The following is an 18069-nucleotide window of genomic DNA, read 5'->3' on the forward strand; positions in this document are numbered from 1 at the left end:
GGAGCAGCAGCTGTTCCACTCGGCCGCTCTATTAGCACCTTTTTAAAAAGAGACTCCGGGCTCACCTGGCACTCGTCCAGGATGGCTCTCCTGCTGTCAGCGCTGACAGAGGAGGGGAGACATTTTAAAGTAGGAGGTACTAACTGGAACAAGAGTTTCCCAAACGAGCACGACAAGAACACACCGTGAGTGTGCAGGCATTGGACTCTGTGCATGCTAGTTTTGTTTACATAGCGAGATGCTTTTCACCCACCATCCTGCAACCCCATCTCCGTGATTGGCAGGGTCACACTGTTATTTTCCTCTTTCCATATTTTCCTCCTTTCATTACTCTCAAGTGTTAACTGTGTCAGCCAATTTACAAGACTATTTATTTTAGTTTTAGTTTGTTTCGCACAATGCCCTCAATTGACTCCACTGGCATTCATAGTTGCATTCAACATTTCTCAAACAATTCTACTTTCTGGCATCGCAAAGACGGAAATTGTTGAACACTGACCGTATGTCAGCATTTCCAGATGTTAAAGGTGCATTTACATGGACATGAAGAGTGTAATAATGTAACAATAATGATCATTATTGGCTCTCTTGTTGCCAGTTTGTTTTTGTAAACATCACAGCATCAGTCAGCGCAAACAGCATGCAGAAATGAGTAATCAGATTACTAGTAGCCTATTTAACATGGATGTACAGGTAAACACATTATAATATAATAGCTGCATTGAAATATTGCCTCTTAAGTGACATTTTAAATTCTCTTTAGATGTTTGATTGTATGATCAGCACATTCATTGTCCAGGCCGACGTGGACTCATTTGAGCATTTGCTGCATTTAGAAGTGTCTATTTCTTAATATCTGTAATGTATTAATATATTGTGATTGCTTCAGAGGAGGGCTGATATGGCTCATGAGACCCAGTTACATCTAATTGGCGAGAGAAATACAAGAAGTTACTGTGGAGATTGTTCTGACACAGTGCTTTTTTCTCCATGTTGTGTGAACAATAAGCGATGGAGTTACATCATTTACTGCAAATGACGTTTTTGGAACAACCTCCATCTGGTCTGTGGCGATTCAGTGCAGAATCCTGAAACGCGTCAAGACAGACAAAAGCATGCAGAGGACAAGTCATGATGGGGAACGATCACTGATTCTTAGTTACCCTTAGACCCGACACCCTCGCAGTTTACTGGCCCTTTGTTAGTACAAACACATGAATAAATTACATTGCAGTTACAGATGAGTCTGAAAATCAAAGCTATTACAAATGCAATCTGACACGGCTAATACCATTAAATGTTTCTACTGCTGTTGTTGACAGTTGCCGAGAACCCCGCATGCTATTTGGTGACTAAAATAATTAACTAAGAAGTTACATGGCTTCAAATCTCTTTGGAACATGTTGCACAAGCTGTTTGGTTTAATTTGATAATAAAACAGTATGTTGCTCTATTTGGAGTTGAATGTTTCCTTACCTGTCCTGTCACTTGTTATGAAATGGAGCCGTGTCGTTGTGTGTTCTATGAACATATTAAAAGCGTCATTGATAAATTAATAATACTTTATGGTGCATTATTCCTTTGAAGCCCGACTCCTTAGGTTTAACAGTCAGTGTTGAGGCAGCAGAGAACCTTCATGCACATGTGCTAACACTGCAATAACCCACTATTTGTTTATTTCCCAGCTGTTGAACAATTTAAAAAAACAGCCCAATCCCTGTATTTGGAGACAGCAGACTGCCAGCTGTGGGTTACCAGTGTCCTAAATCTTATGGCCAGTGGCCATAGTGCCCCCACCAGAAATCCTTTGGGATTACACAGCTATTGTCCTCCCTGTTAGTATAATACCTCAAAGAAAAGACGGAAATGAAACCACCACATTCCCTTTTTCATCAAACAGGAGAAGTGATATGACAGCAGTCTCGGGGGAGATTCTAAACCCCTCGTTTGCCTTAATTGATGTAATGAATGGCGTGTGTTTTCAGCCTCCATAGTCTGGTAATTGCCATTTTTAACACCCATCAATGGAATATGAGCGGTGGAATGATTGAAGACATTAATGCTTTTCAGAGGAAACGTAGTTGACAGTAACAAGAAGGATTCCCTGAATTATTAATTAGCGTACGGATGTTATAATAGCATTTTATGTGGAATCAATGAAATGTGTAATTCCTTCTTGAACCATGTTTTATTTTTTAATATACTAATTTCCTTTTCTAGGATTTTGGTTTGGATATTTTCTTGTCAACACGTCTTGAATGGATGGAATCTATGTTGAAAAACATATAGATTTGATTATGATTCGTGATATGAAATGTGGACACAGTGTACCATGTTTGTCATGTTTGGTATTGTTTCCTCTTCTCTGTCTAATGCTATTGTTTGTCCATATTTCCCATTGTTGTCAGTGTTGCTTTACTGTGTTACCTGACCAGAAGCTGGCTGATCATCGTTCTCCTTCTTGTCTCTCAGGCTGGAGGATCAGACGAAAAAGCTTCACAAGGACATGAAGAAAAGCACTGAGGCTGATTTAGGTGTGTTCTACTACTAACGCGTGTGTGTGTGTGTGTTACCGCCTGGTGTGCCATTGATCTCCACTTGTTCACCAACACACTTGATGTTGCTTGGCAGGTTTTTCAGGGCTAGAAAGACTCTTTGGTTGTCTTGGTTTTTTTTCTTTTTGGTTGTGCAGCAGTTCTCTGAAGGACTCGACAAATGAGACGACACGGTGCGGGCCTGCGCCTTAATCTTTTATAGGTTTTAGGTGATCATAGTGTGTGTTTGGGATTTATATGAGTGTAGGGCTCGGTTCGTCTACCGTCTCTGCCCTCATTTATTCAAGCAATTGTCGGCCACAGAAACCATGTTTACTCGACTCTTTTATTTGCTTATTTGTTGGTTATGGAGTTGTGTACTTTCGGAAGCGGCAATAGACATGGCCTGTGGTAAGTAGGCAGTTGTGGGGGTGGAGGATCGGGGACGGATGGAGGAGTGAGAGACTTCTTCATTTCCTCTCCTTTGTGCTCTGGAATATGGATGTCGGCATCATCAAAGTGTCGTAGCTGTCAGGCCCTCATTACCGTTAATGGATTCCATCTGTTGCACAGGTCCCGTCTTCAACAACTGCTACCGAACAAAGAGCTGGACCTACTCTGCATGTCAGCGCTGCATTTAATATACACTGCTTTCTATATCAACCGGTATTCGTCAAGTCAAGGGTGGTGATTTGCAGAACTCTATTGAACTCGCTTCCAATTAGCCGGCGGCGGAGAATAATATCTTTTTTAAGGCTTGCTCCGGTTCACAATTAGACTTAAATAACAGCAGGCGCAGAAAGTGGCAGGGATGACTGTGCTCTGCATACTGAGGAAGTGTTCATGAGGTTTCAGTCCCAGGTGACTTGAGCTTTACTTATTTGCACCTCACTAACACAAATAATTAAATCACTACCCTCGGGTCACCTTTTGCTTTTCATGACCCCATAATAAACATGTCTCTCTGTCATATAAGACGAGGCCAAATCAAGCAATTTGTTACCTGTCAAATGGTAGAAAGATGCGGATGCGGCACACAACGATAATTGATTGGTTGTAAATTGGTCTTGAGAGAATCCTGAGGGAGTGTGAAAAGAGACCAATGACTGTTCCAGATCTCCACGAAGCCCATTTTCAGCACAGCCTTTCCCCTGTCAGCTTGCATCTCCTCAGTGAAGCTCATTTATTCTGACTGTGAAGCCATAATCTGATCTGCGCTCTGTGTCTAAACAACGTGGCATGTGTGTAGATTAACAGTAATCGCTGCTGTCAGTATAGAGACATTGCAAAGAGCACTGTACCACTTTGCTGCTTAGTTCCTTCCCATAAGCTCACTTTTAAAGACCCTGCCACAAACAAACACATACACGGATGAAACAGTCAGGGTAATCCACAAAAAATGTTTAAGAAAAATGCAAAAGATCTGGTGTTGAATTGGATTAGAATGTGTAGATTAGGACATCTTCAGTAACCATTGGTGTGTGTGAATGTGTATGTGTGTGTGTGTGTGTGTGTGTGTGTGTGTGTGTCTCTCAGCCATGTCCAAAGCAGCAGTGAAGATCTCCTCCGACCTGCTGAGTAACCCGCTGTGTGAGCAGGACCAGGCCTTCCTGGAGTCCATGACCTCTTTAGATACGGCCATGAGAAGGATGGACTCCTTCAACCAGGAGAAGGTCAGACCCGTTCCCACACACGTCTCTCACTCTTTTCATTTTTAGTGTGTTATCTCACTCTTTTTTGTTTTTTTTCTGTCTTTCTCTGCTTTGTTTCCTTGGCACTTGCCATTGGCACGGATACCATTAGAATAGCATCGGGGGAAATGTCTTTCCTCAGACATACAAAGTAGGAAACTAGACGGGGTTTTTGTTGAAAATGCATGTTTTCATATTTGTCAATATTGTGCAGCCTGTGGACTAAAAACTATCCGTATGCCTTTCCTTCTGCTGTTTTTTGAAAAGCATCTGTGGCATCATCCTCTATAAGCTCCAGCTACTGGTTATCAGCTGTGAAGATTGATGCACTTGTGACTCACTGGTGTCTAAAATAACTCGTACAATGGAAAGGCAGGAAAATACTGTATGTCCTACCACAAAATCTATAGAAGTAGAGGAGTACCTCTATGCAGGGCGTGCATAGTGAACAAGTATTACTTATAGAAACAAACCTTTGGCTTCAGTTCAACACTTTTCATATGACATACTATAACTTGCAAGGTTACAGCAAAAAGGTTTTTTTTCCTTCTTTATAAAGCTTACAACACTTTTTATATAAACCTTTCAAATCACGTTTCTGTTGGTAGAACTAGATGAGACTGCCAGTGTGGCCAGAATATAATAACAATAACTTCCTTCACTTGTGTTTTCCCTCTTATTGTACTTTATTTGTGTTCTGGTATTCAGAGTATTGTTTTAATTTGCAGTGTGTTTCCTGTAATCTTTGTTTGCTTTATTCTGTCCTAAGGGGCAACCGCTCACAAGCAGACATTTCTTTCCCAGAGCTCGCCGTCTCACAGCTGTACTTTGCGAAGATCTCTTCTTTGGCTATCAGGCCTCTTCAGATTATTTGCCAGGTGCACGTCAGGTTTTGTGATTAGAATCATCGCCACAGGTAGTTATGAAGTGAATCACAGTGGCACGGCATGTGTGCATCCTCGAGGCGCTACACTGTGAAGGGTAGACTGTTAAAGAGGAGAGAATACAGGAGATCACACTAAGGCGTATACAGAGTGACTTTTTTTTTCCATCTGTGTTTTTTTGACTCATTGACCTGCTGTTTGGTGTTTTGGGCTTTTTTTTTTTTACATTTGTTGCCTTAAAAAATATCCTCTTTAGTTTCACATTTAGTTGTGTATCAGAATGATTTCATAACTACACAACAATGATAATAACATGGTGGAGAAAATGAATACATGGGGAATTATTTTTATTCCACTGTAGTATCTCTGGAAAAGCACATCGAGAACTTTCACGAGTCTGAGATTGAACACGTATTTCAAAATGAATGTGATGAGTTAGTAAGTGGAATACTAGGTTTCTAATGTACCGTCTACTTTTATAAATGTGACAAAGAAAGTGAAAATGATTGTATTGAATATATAATATGCACAACGTGTTAAGTGGATTATAAGCAGCGATGCTGCAGCAGTGCTGTCACTTTCAGTGTCCTCCTTTCTTCTCCAGCTGTAACACAGCAGGCTTTCAGACATGGCTTTGCTCACAGCTCATCACGTTTTACACCAGCCATGTTGAGTGACTAGACAAAGTAGAATGTGTGTTGGATGGAGCGTGTGGGTTTGTGACCCGGGGTGCGTATGTTCCAGGACTTTGCTTGGTTGAGCGCCCAGGAGAGCAATCCTGCCAGTTTCACCGTTGTCAGTATAGAGCAACTTTTACATTCTTCAGATTTTCGTACTATATCAATATATATATATTGTTTTCCATTTTTTCCATTTTCGAATTAGGAACTGGAGAAAATGTTTCACCAGTGTTCCTACACACACTTGACTATCATTGGCTGAAGGATGCTGGGTACTCTAAATCCACCTCTTCCTCTCCACATCATTTGCAGACCAAAGTTTGAAGATAGTCTAAAACTGTAACCTTTATATCTGCCATCATCAAGTCTCTCAGTCAGCTCATGTGATTTTGTATTTTCACATTTTAAGCAGTCTCTGGTAGCACCAGGCATAACGTGTCTTTGTAGTGTACAGTTTTGGCTCCATGTTGTGTAGTTTTCTTGTTTGGCTGGGACGTGTTTGACATTGATTCCGCTCGGCACTTTGATTCCAGCACAGTTTTTCACTGGTGGAGGACAATACTCTCCAACGTTATTGACGTGCTTCTACGTTGTTGTTGTTGTTTTTTTTATCGCTCTTTAATCCGGAGTGGATTTTTGACAGCCAGGTCACACCTGAATTTCTCTGCACTTCTTTCAGTCTTACTAAATAAAAATCCTTAACACAATGTTCCGTTCCGGGTTTAGGGAAAGGGCTGTGTGGCTGAAAGTGAGCTGAAGGCTAAATAGTGATTGTGAGAACTTTATTTTTTTTTGGTCGGCCTGCTATGTGTGAATATCACCCCAGGTTTGCTAGGTGTTTAAAATCCAGCACGGCTCACCACTACTCCAGCTTCTCCCTTCAAGCCGACTGTTGATTCTGACGGCACCGGCAGCAAACCCTATTGCTCCTGCGAAACAGACACAAAAGCATCCACCCTTTGCTCTTCTCCGCGTCGAGTCGAGATGTTTCCGCCGCGGGGCCCGCAAGTGAGAGAGAGCCAGCAGATAAAACGTGCAGCGATAATGAAGGCAGCAGTGGCCCAGGTCTGTGTGTTTTATTTCTGGGGCTGAGGAGGGCGCACAGCCCCGCCGGCACACTGCTGTCGAAGCTGAGCCCCAGTGTAGATGGCAGCGGCGCAGCAGAGGATGCTCCGTTTGGAGGGATATTGATTTCCTCTGCGATCTGTGTGTATTTTTGGGAGGCCTGTGTGCCGGGATGGCCTCTGCCCCGTGACTCACTGATGGAGACTGCTGCTTGAGCGCCGGCCTCAGGCTCTGCAGGGGCCTCCAAGGAATAGCTCTGCCCCCCCCCCCCCCCCCCCCCCGCCCCCCTCACTGTGGGTAGGGGCAGAGGGTAGAGGGCACCAGCATGCTTAAGCAAATCTGCCGCTGTTGTTCTCCCTCCTCGCTGCATGCTCTCACCTTAGAAGCAGCGGCGCAGCTCGAGTCAGGGAAGGGGGGGGAGATGGTGTGAATATGTAAAACAAAGAAAATGTGAATTCCCATGTACTTATTTGTTATTGGTTCTCTGTTTTCCCCTCGAACCACAATCAACCATTTTGTGCTCGGGAAAATGTGCCCGTGTGAAGCAGTGAGCGTTGCTGCATGTTCTCAGCGATGGTCGGGGCATTTCTTCCAGTGCACAGCTGCGATCTTGCTTCCTTGCTGCAGTGTGATTGACTGTCCTTCCAATAGCGAGTGAACATATGATTAGTGGAGCGGCTCTCTGTTAGCACGCAGCTGTCACTTCACATCTCGCTGTTTTTTAAATTCTCCTTCACCGTTCGTAGCGTTCGCTTGACTCCATCGCCTGATTTAACTCCAGCAGTAACGGTCGTTTTTTTTATCTGTAAATGTAAATGACGCTTGGAAACTTTTATTAATTGTGCGGCAACTTCTGTCGATGAGACTTGGTGCCGGGGCTGGAGGCCTCATGATGAGATGTTCATTTACTTCCATTTAACACCTCCCCTCTTTCCCCTCCCTTGTCAGTTCTGGCAACCAGACGGAGAATGCAGAAAAATATATAAACTGTTATTGTTAAAATGTTTGTTTGCAAAGAACTTTCATCTTGTAAGGCAGCCCACCCTCCACAGGATTTGAAATCAGTTGGGCTTTGCTTTCATGTCCGTCCCCTGACAGTTCCATCCTTTTGTATCGCAAGCTCAATGAATATTCAGAGGGTTTCTCCTCGGGGCTTGTGTACAATAAAAGAGTCAACGTCACGAAAGTTTCTTTGCAAGCCCCCCCTCCCCTCCTTTCTTGAGTGCTCCGTTTGAAATATGCACAATTGTTGATGTTTGTGGCATTACTTTGCAGCTAATGCTATTTTGTTCCGACTTAAGTTTTGATGTAATTTAATTTGACAATGTGTAACGTCTCTATAGAGGTGCTCTGTACTTGTGTTAACAATTGTTCTTTTTTATTACAGGTCCTCCAGATCCAGAAGACGGTTATTGACCCTCTGAAAAAGTAAGCGTCCGTCTTCATTTCTTGTACTCTATATATTAAGGGTTGACGTTAAATGACTCAGACCAGGGGGGAAATAGTAGTTTAGCAAGTTTATCATTTGTTTGGAGTTTTTTTTTCACACAGTGAATTTAGATGCATTCTAAAATCACAGGAAAGTATTGTAAAGTTGTAATAGTTCAGTTTTTGTGGCTCAATGTTCCTGGTGTGGTAAATCCATATGACACGCTGGGCAGATTCAGTGCCTTGTAACATGTGTATTGCTGACGCAGCTCTTTACACTGGTAGTGCTGGACCACAGGAAGGCCTGGAGTCTAGTACGGATTGTAAAAACGAACGAGGGAGTGAGTAGTGCTGCTGTGATGGCCGTGCGTCTGGAAGAAGGTTTATTTGGTTCTCATTCCTAATATTCGCCCCCTTTTGAGAAGGCGGTGAACGCTATTCCATTCCTTAAGCCTCACTTTTTACACACACACACACACACACACACACACACTGTACACACACATGCAAAGCAGAGGTACTGAAGGGAGTGGTTGGACTATCCCACCCTTCTTCCGGAGCGCTTGTTAAGGTTTTGCTTCCTCCTCTTGGCTCCTCCCAGGAGATTGATTATACATATGCTGCTTATGAGAACACGTGCGTTATGTTTCTATTGCAGGTTTATGTTGAACCCAAGAAGCTTGTTAGTTCTTCTTTTTTTCAAATAACCAATGTCAAGAGATTCCCCTGTTAAACAAATAGGTTGGGTTAGTGTGTGTGTGTGTGTGTGTGCGTGCGTGTGTGCGTGTGTTAAGCCCCGTCCTCCTTGTGTGCTCTGGTGGCGGAGCAATGACAGGATGGAATGGTTCTAATTTCCTCTTCCTGGTGGGCGGAAGGCGGACGTGTGGGCAGGCTCAGAATATGGCTCTGGGCCCAGGAAGCTGGGCCCAGAGCCGTGGATTGGTTGAGGAGGGGAGCTGTCTCAGGACAGTGCACACACTCTCACACAAAGACACACGCATAAACACACACCAACCCAGAGTTTGGAGGGGGTGCTGTCTCACAAATATGGTATTTTAGACCGTAAAGTTAGGAATTTACATGATTCTGAAATAGAGCAGAGGAAGTAGGTTCATAAATGTGTTTTGAAGCCTCTACATTAACTTTTTTTTTTTCCCTCCTTAAAAACACTGCACTATTAATTATTAGTTTTATTACTAAGTGTCTTCTATTGAAAACAGAGACACAAAAGCTACTATACTTTAAAGCTTCCATTAAGATTCCATTAGTCCGTCACTAATGAATATTTTGTCGTTGTTTACTTAGTCTCAAAATACTCTATTGGTGATTCTGTGTCATCATGAAGAGAATTAGAGAAGAGTTGAAAAGGAGAACGTTAATGTTAATGGAAGATGAATGGGTTGTGTGTGTGTGTGTGTGTTAGATATGTGCTTGTGTCAGTGTGTTATTGCCATTTGAAATGTTGGCATTCTTAGTACTTGCTGTGATAAAATGTGCAGTAAACAAAATGAAAAAGAGGCCTCAACCTCTCCCTCTGTGTCTCTTCCTCTCTCTCAGGCTCAGATGTGAGTTTTGTCTACTCAGCGGGGTCACTCGATGACATCACTGTGTTTATGTAAGGGGGGGGGGGGAGGAGTGCGTGGGCATTGAGGCATTTGTGTTATCCAGGCCTCCTAACCTAGCCCTTTCTGCTCCGTTAGTCTTTTGGGTGCGACAGAAGTCAAGCCTGTTTGGAGACCTCTGCCCCGGGTCGAGCTGTGACTAGACGAGCCACATGATTCCTCCCCTGTGACTCAGAGGAAGGCCCCTGGTGCAGGTTATGAGGCCAATTGTCCTTTGCTGTGGGGCTGATGATATTTTTTTTGGGGGGGGGGGGGGGGTGCAGTGATTACATTTCCATTTGGTACCCATGGTGTTTGTTTGCTATGACGTTATATATCTGTTTCCCACATCTTATCTGGTGTCTCGTGTTTCCAGGCTGCCTGAGTTTTGATCAACAAAGCAGAAGGCAAGTTGCGGCAGATCAAACTCTCCTTCTGAGACAAAGGAGGTTCTGCTGGCATGTACGTCACTCACTCACAGGTTCCCATGGCCCGCTGCTCTTGCACCATTTACACGACAGGTGGTAGTTATTTTACATTCACAGCAAGCATATCTTAACATCCCGAGGATGTAACCTTGTCAGACATTCCTCAGTCTTCTTCTGAAGTTGTGACACTTTGGAAGTGGTAATTTGCACATAAACATTGTGTTTTCTGCAGTAGTGAGTTATGTGATGCTGGTCGTCGAAAGGGATCAGCCAGCCTCCTAGACTGAGGGTGTCTAGACCAGACTTGGGCTTGGCCGGTGGGTCGACTGGCCTGTCTGTGGATTGGCTAGCTGCTCATAAACAAACTCTCTGGTCCAGATGCTATTTCTGTCCAGCTTGTTTCACCACACCCTGACCTGTCACATGTACAGTGGTGAGGTCCCAAGACCTCGTCCAGACGAGGCCGACCGCAGATGCAGACCTAGCCGGCTGACTGCTAGTCGTCCAGCTACTCTCAGGACATCGAGGGAAATGTCCAGTAGCTATCATTACAAATACACAGTCACCTTCAACCAGGGCTGCTGCTGCGTATTCTCGTGTGGGAGCCTTTGACACAGCTGAGTCACTGTAACGTCTGGACACAAGAGAGCCCTGAATGTAAGTGAGACATCCGCATCCAGCATGGATAGGACAGGAGTGGGTTAACAAGCTGTTGGCTCTGTGTCTAGCTCTTCCTCCTCCTCCAGTGGCCCTTAAGTCTCTTAGTGTACTGAAACATAGTAGTTGCTGGCAGTGTTGCCATCATGATGTGTCATGAGGAAATTGCTCCGTGCCTGTCAGGTGAAGTGCGCCGGTGAGAATGCGATCAGCCCTTTTGTGTCATCTGAAAGCTGGTTTGCCGCTGCGTTGTCATCAGCCAATAGTGTTGGAGAGCAGTCATTGCCTCGAGGGCAGTTGCATAATCCCTTGGCACGTCAAGCACGTGTACACTGGAGCAGATAGTAGACTTGAGGATCGGCATCCACTCCTGCCATAAACTGGGCCAAAGTGGTATTTTATAAATAGCGGTTGAGCGTGGGTTGCAGGGCTGGGCTGAGCCGAGCTCCGTGATGTCACTCAAACGCTACGAGACCACTCCTTGCCTAACTTCCTGTAGGAAACAATCCTTGCTTGTCTGAGACTGAGCTTCACTTTCTACGTCTCGTACCCCCCCTCACCCTCTGGTAAGGTGCACATTCAGACACGACCACAATCTGTGCAGGATCTGTGCAGAGCAGGGCAAGGGTTGGCACGGAGAGGAACGTAAGTCATGAAGCCCACACATTGTGTTGCTAATAGCGCTATGGGCAGCCGAGGCTCGCATAACAAACTGTTGTAGTAGTGTGCCTACACAGTTGATGAAATGCTTTAAATGAGTCATTCAAAAGAGCTGCATCTCACTCTTCATTACGAGTGTTTTTATGACTGCCTCACATGTAGCAGACACCTGTTTGGCCTTCTTTCTAAAAACACTGTCACTGGTTTGTGTCTAGAAAGACTCCGAATTAGTTCATTAATGTTCGTCTTGCTGAGTTTGCTTTGGAAGTAATTTGTTAACGACACATTTGTTATATATTCTTTTATTTTATTTTATTTTTTTACTTATAAAATGAGGCATTATTAACTAACAAATAAAGCTGCGAAGAGATGATAATCTTGTAGTTTATATGTTGGCTATCCTCCAGCTATGTTAATTGTTTTCTATTTAATATTACATTATTACATTGACTCTATACAGTGTTCCTGCTTCCCATTAACAGCAGCCACACAACCAGTGCAACAAGTCCCAGGATGAAGCTCAGACTCCTGTTGCTAAGTTACAGATGAGTGTTTTCCTATTTTTAGTGCTGAAGACCAGGATTCTCGTTGGAAGAATATATTTTCATTTGGAATATGATAATTGTCACAAAATGAATTGTTTCATGCCATTTTGAACTACAGTAATTAGATAATAGATTAGAGCTCAATGCAGAGCTGTCCTCTGGGGTTTAAGAGCCCCGCCACAATAAGATGTTGAGGAGAGGGATTTATATTCATGATGACTTTTATTAAGATAGGATGCAGAATGCATGTCTACACATTTCATAGAGCAAGAAAAGCTGTTTTAATGATTTCAGCAACTTCAGAAAATTCTGGGATCGTTTCCTTTTTTTTCCGTTTGAGTACTCTGATGTGTGCGTGTCTGGGTATTTCTTTGCTTGCACACATGCACGCTTGTGTGTTTTGTTTCGTGCCCTATTGGTTGTGTCCCAGATGTCTAAGGTTGTCTGTGTGCTGGTTTTGTCACAGGTACAGCGGCGTCTTCCCCAGCCTCAACATGGCAGTGAAGCGCCGGGAGCAGGCTCTGCAGGACTACAAACGCTTGCAATCCAAAGCGGAGAAGTATGAAGAGAAGGAAAAAACCGGGCCGGTTATGGTCAAACTACATCAGGTACTGTTGAGTTTAAAGCATTGCATCGGTGCACGTGTCGGTCCACTCCAGTGCTCCCTCTATCTGCAGAGGGGCAGAGTTCACGTGCTCTTGCATGTTGCACGTATTGTGAATAGGGCGCAATAAGTGGGGGGGGGAAAAAAAGACACAAATGCTGACTGGATATGAACAAAAATAGTTGAGCACACATGCACACTGTACATGTGTGCTCCTTCACCCACGCAAGCTAGCAGGCTCTCAAGTAGTGCCTTTTCAAAAAGGCGCTGCTGCACATCTACAGGCACGTAATTGAGAATGGTAGACACACACACACCACACACACCATAAGGCCACTACAGAAGCGCACACATTCACAGATAGCGCTGCAGTGCTGCCTATGCTATTGCCTCTAACACATCCTCACATGGCGAGCCACCCACACACATTGAGAAAAGCACTGTCAGGGGAACAAAGCCTTGAAGAGGCCCCTACATCGCTGCCCTTTGAGTCCCTGTGCACTTAAAGAAATGATCCTGACAAAACACTTGTATGCCATTTCATCTGGCATGTGTAAAGACAACTAACTACTGTGAAGAGACCACACCATAGAGCAGGAGATAAACAATATGTTGTGGTTTTAATATAGCAACCCCCCCCCCCCCCCCCCCCCCCCCTCCCTCCCCTTAATAAACATTCTCACCCTCTCACACATATTCATTGTGCATTCCATAACTCCATGCCTACAGTAGACTACCCACTAATACATTCACACACACACACACAGATCAGTGGTGCTGGAGTCCACTCACAGCCAAGTCTGCCCACATAACCCACTCCTCCTCACTGTGGTCGTGATTACAGCCTTTTCTTCTTCTTTTTTTTTTGCACTGCTTCTTCGTGGGAATTAGGCAAAAATCTTTCTGAACAATAAGAAAGACACTAAAGATGGCTCCGTTGCTGAAATACTCAAAGCTAACTTGTATCTGTGTTGTGTAAAAATTAGAAGTGCCGATGATCAATGTTGAGCAGTTCTTTTGTTTCCTCTCTCCCCTCCACACCCCAGGCCAGAGAGGAGCTCCGGCCGGTCAGGGAGGACTTCGAGGCCAAGAACAAGCAGCTGCTGGACGAGATGCCCAAGTTCTACTACAGCCGCATCGACTACTTCCAGCCCAGCTTTGAGGCTCTCATCAGGGCGCAGGTTAGTGATCTCTCCCCTCTGGAGATGCACAAACAATAAGGCGCTTGTGCACACACACACACACACACACACACACACTCACTCCGCAGTGTCTGTTACGCCCTCCGAGCTTGTTGATTAAACAGTGGATAAAGTGTCTGATGGAAGGGAGTGTACGATCCTGGCAGTCTGTCTCCCTCCACGCCGTCGTAATGAGATTAACCCCCAGTGACGGCCCACACTGCTGTGTTTAGCCCAGCAAGGCCTCATCTGTCTGGCTCCACTGCAGCCCTGCATGTCGTCCTCTAACCTGAAGCTTCTCTTAAAGCAGCTGGACGTCTCAAGTTAGCGCCACCGTGTCCCCCTCCCCCACCCCAGACCTGCCTGGCCTTGTCATTTCCTCTTTGGGACGGTCACTGGCACACTCCTAATCAGTAAACTAGATTATCCTCGACCTAATGCCAATTATGGAATTCTGTGTTCTACTTTGAACTTAAAATTAGCAAACTGAACAATCGAATTTGTGGAAATATTTAATGTTCTATCTGAGCTCAGGTCTTTTTTAAGGTTAAATCACATTTTTACGTGGCTTTGCATTGTGCAAGGGTTGTTATTAATCAGTTATCCTTCTTTATTCAGTCTACATTATCTTTATTCATGTAGCTCAAGCACATGAATGAGCCTTTACACATGTTTACACACACACACACACAGAGCCACACGTGGGTGGCCAGTGGACCTCATCCCCAGCCTGCATGTACTTGGTTTCATCCTCCACTCCCTTCCCTCCCAGCCGCTGTTGCTGCTCAGCTCCCAGCGGCAGCAGGAAAAGGCACAAGGCTGCCTTTGTTGTGAGCCTTCAGCTTCACTATCACAAGTCCTGTCCTGAAACTGTCAGCGCTACATTGGGCTTGACCTGTCCACCTGTACAGATGTTGATGAATGAGACATTGTCTTGATTTTTTTGTGTTTTTTTCACCGTTTTGCATCCTCTGCTTCGTGTGTTCTTTAAAAAAAAACAAAGAAGATATTTTGAAAGATTGCTTTCTTTGTCCTTTTCCCAGTTGATTGTCTTTGTTTCCCTGAAACAGTGGCCACACAATGTTTCAGGACCTACTGGACAGAATGCAACATACATTATTCATTATTTTAGTGGGCTAAGAGGTCAAAGTGTAACCTCTCTGTATGCATGTTAAGCAGCGGAGACTGTGGTATATTAAAATGTCCAGACACAAGTCATTTCATTTCAAGCTCTGCTTTTACCCAAAGACTCCTTTTTGTACCGTAGGTGGTCACCAGGCTGTGTTTACTCCGCCTGGTGACTGGACTAATTGTAATAGCAGAGTGTCTCTGCTACAGAGGGCACTCAATGTACACCAGATCAGTGTTTATCATCGCTGGTCAAATAGACATTTCCGATGGCCCTTTCAACAAGACGTTTTAGGGGAAAGAATATCCGCTTTACCCCCACAAACAGCAGTAACCCAATACTTACGGCCCACTCGTGTGGTTTAGGTGGCAAATGTTGGTATAAACATACAAAGGTCTTTCAGGCTGAGCACTTAAAAATACTTGTACAAGGTGGTTCAGAAACTCTGACATTGTCTGACAGAGTGAGACTAATGTTATTTCTCCATAAGATGCATGACTCCTGGTTATTCCCAGCTTGACCGAACCCTTACTCTGTTGTGGGTTAGTAAATCAGTAAGCATTTCTCCTACTGCTGTCTCGGCCAACAATAGGACACGCGTGCAGTTTCAGAGAAGCCAATGTTGCTCTCTTAAGAGCATGGTATTGTATGCATCGCTGCATGAATAAATATTGAGATGTGTGTGTGTGGGTTTCAAGGGGTTGTATTTCCCAGTACTTTCATTCTCTGCCTACTCTTCTGGAGTCTTGTAATGTGATTAAAGTCTATTAATCATCAAAGCAACTCTCCAGGGAGCCTGACTCATGAACTAAGGGGAAGAAGCAGGGGTGGGAAGTGTCAAGAAAGCTTTCAGTGAACACTCTCTATCTCTTGTTCAGATTGGGAGAGAAAAGCAGGGTCACTACCCACTGAAGTGCTGGGGTTTTTGGGGCTTTGTCGGAGTTGTTTGATATCCGCGGGCTCCCTCTTCTCCTTTTCAAATCACTTCTCATTAGCAGAGTTGAAGAGGTATGAGACCAGCAGCGTCAGACTAGTGCGAGTAAGAACAGGGTTAGATTGTGCGAGTCTGGATATGAATTTGTTGGGAGTTTTTCCTGAGAGGCATCTAAGCAAAGGTCCGTGTACCCTCTCGAGCTTCTATCAGACGGGACTATTTTTTTTTTTCTTTCTGCTCCCCAGGTTGTCTATTTCACCGAAATGTACAAGATCTTCAGCGAGTTAACGGACCAGATCGACCAGGCCGGGCTGACTGACGAGCAGAGGGAGAGGGAGACCGAGGCCAAGCTCAGCGAGTTGCGTGCTCTGTCCATTGTCGCCGACGACTGAGGGGGGGAACGCCGAAAACCGGGGAAGGGCTCCTTTCATGCCTCTCTGAATGGACTGCAGTCTTTTCAGGCTCCTTCGTGCAGTTCAAACGGACAGCAATGACCTTAACCTGATTATCAGATTGTTTCCTTGCGGCCTCATAACCCCCCCTCCCCCCATTCCTTTCGCACTACACACCCATGTTTCATTGTTTCTACAGAGACTCTCTGCAACTCGAAGCAGCTGAAATGCCACATTAACTAAGCCATCAGCCAAGTGCAGCATTATAAGCCAATATGTTTTGTGTTTTTTTTGTAAAGGAATCAAACAGTTCTCATCAGAACTAATTAACAAGGTTACACTTTGTGGTTTTAGAGATGTCTTACAAGCATGAATGTTTTTATTGGTCACATCTGCATTGTTACTAACAATCTGTGAAACTGTTTTTAATCACAAACACTGCAGGCTGAATGTTCTGTAATATATTGCAGGTTACCGGCAAGAAAATGTCAGTCTGTATTTCGGCCTTTGCTGGTTCTCTCTTTAAGTTTAGCTTTGTGCCATGTTGTGTGAGGGGCTTGTTTTTGGGGGGTTTACAGGATGGTTTTGGCAACATCACCTGTGCATTAAGTGCCTACATTGTCCCGGCTGTGGATGTAACATGAAAACTATCTAAAGTGAGATTGTGCCTGTGCAGCGGTGTTGAAAGGTCGACCTCTCAAGACTGCAGAGACAAGTTGCTGTTGAAGTCTCATTAAAAACAAAGGCTGGTGCTCCCTCTTGTGGAAAATACTAATCATGACAATTTCCTTTTATTCACACCATCCATCCTTTGTTGTATTGTGGTTCAGTTCGTCTGGTAGCAGCAAGCCTCACACATTGTTGGCAAAGAAAGTCCTTTCTCTGTAACTTCTCAACCAGGGTTGAATATTTTTTGATTTTTGGACCAAATTCTACTGTCATTGCACTCCTTTGTTTCCACCTTTATCAGGTACTGCTTCAGTATGATCAACATACCACATGGTGACGCACACACTGTTTCAATATCATGTTCGGGGATTTTTTAAAAAGGTGTCCCACCAAGAAGTTGATTATTTGTTCTCCCACATTTTGAAATTATTGAAACAAATGCTTAGTTGATTGACTGTCTTTGAGTTCTGTTATGTTTTACTCACGTGTATTAATGAAGATTTTTCTAAATGAAGTTCTAATTGGTAGATTGTTCTTTACACACCTAATACTGTAACAATAGAGTGGGCTAATTTAGGTTTTTTGAATGTATTAACACCAAAATCTGTGAAATGACTTTTTCAGCCATCATCGTAATGTATCATGAAATAAATTAACTGACGATAGAAACCATGTATACAATCGTACTGTTGTATTGTTGCCTTGATGAGTTTAAGTTTGGATATCTACGGCATATTTCTCTCTCAAATGCAGGAGTTGTTATAGAATTTAAATCACACAAAAGACTGATCGGTTACTAATCTTTATTTCTGTTCAGTTTCACTTTACTGGAATTAGTAGTGTCCTGTCAGCGAATCTCATAAGCAGTATGTACAGTTCAGACACTTCATAGTTTTAACGGTTTAATTTCAGGTGATGGATTACATGCTCACACTGGTTTATGAAATCCTTCAGAACCAGAAAGAAAAGTACGCAACAGACGACACA

At 43.9% G+C, this 18069-nt stretch overlaps 1 protein-coding gene across 1 annotated transcript in view; it reads left to right on the top strand.

Annotated features, from left to right (window-relative positions):
- bin3 (bridging integrator 3) overlaps positions 1 to 17763 on the top strand; it is a 26595-nt gene extending 8832 nt beyond the window's left edge. Inside the window, exons 4-9 of the mRNA XM_076104567.1 lie at positions 2473 to 2534; positions 4071 to 4207; positions 8242 to 8282; positions 12640 to 12781; positions 13824 to 13958; positions 16267 to 17763. Coding sequence (XP_075960682.1) covers positions 2473 to 2534; positions 4071 to 4207; positions 8242 to 8282; positions 12640 to 12781; positions 13824 to 13958; positions 16267 to 16413 — 664 coding nt within the window. The 3' untranslated portion in view covers positions 16414 to 17763. The remainder of the gene's footprint in view (positions 1 to 2472; positions 2535 to 4070; positions 4208 to 8241; positions 8283 to 12639; positions 12782 to 13823; positions 13959 to 16266) is intronic.
- Positions 17764 to 18069: the final 306 nt, after the last annotated feature.

Source organism: Anarhichas minor, unplaced genomic scaffold, assembly GCF_050575085.1.
Source record: "Anarhichas minor isolate MPS153535 unplaced genomic scaffold, ASM5057508v1 ptg000030l, whole genome shotgun sequence".
Classification (NCBI taxonomy): domain Eukaryota; kingdom Metazoa; phylum Chordata; class Actinopteri; order Perciformes; family Anarhichadidae; genus Anarhichas; species Anarhichas minor.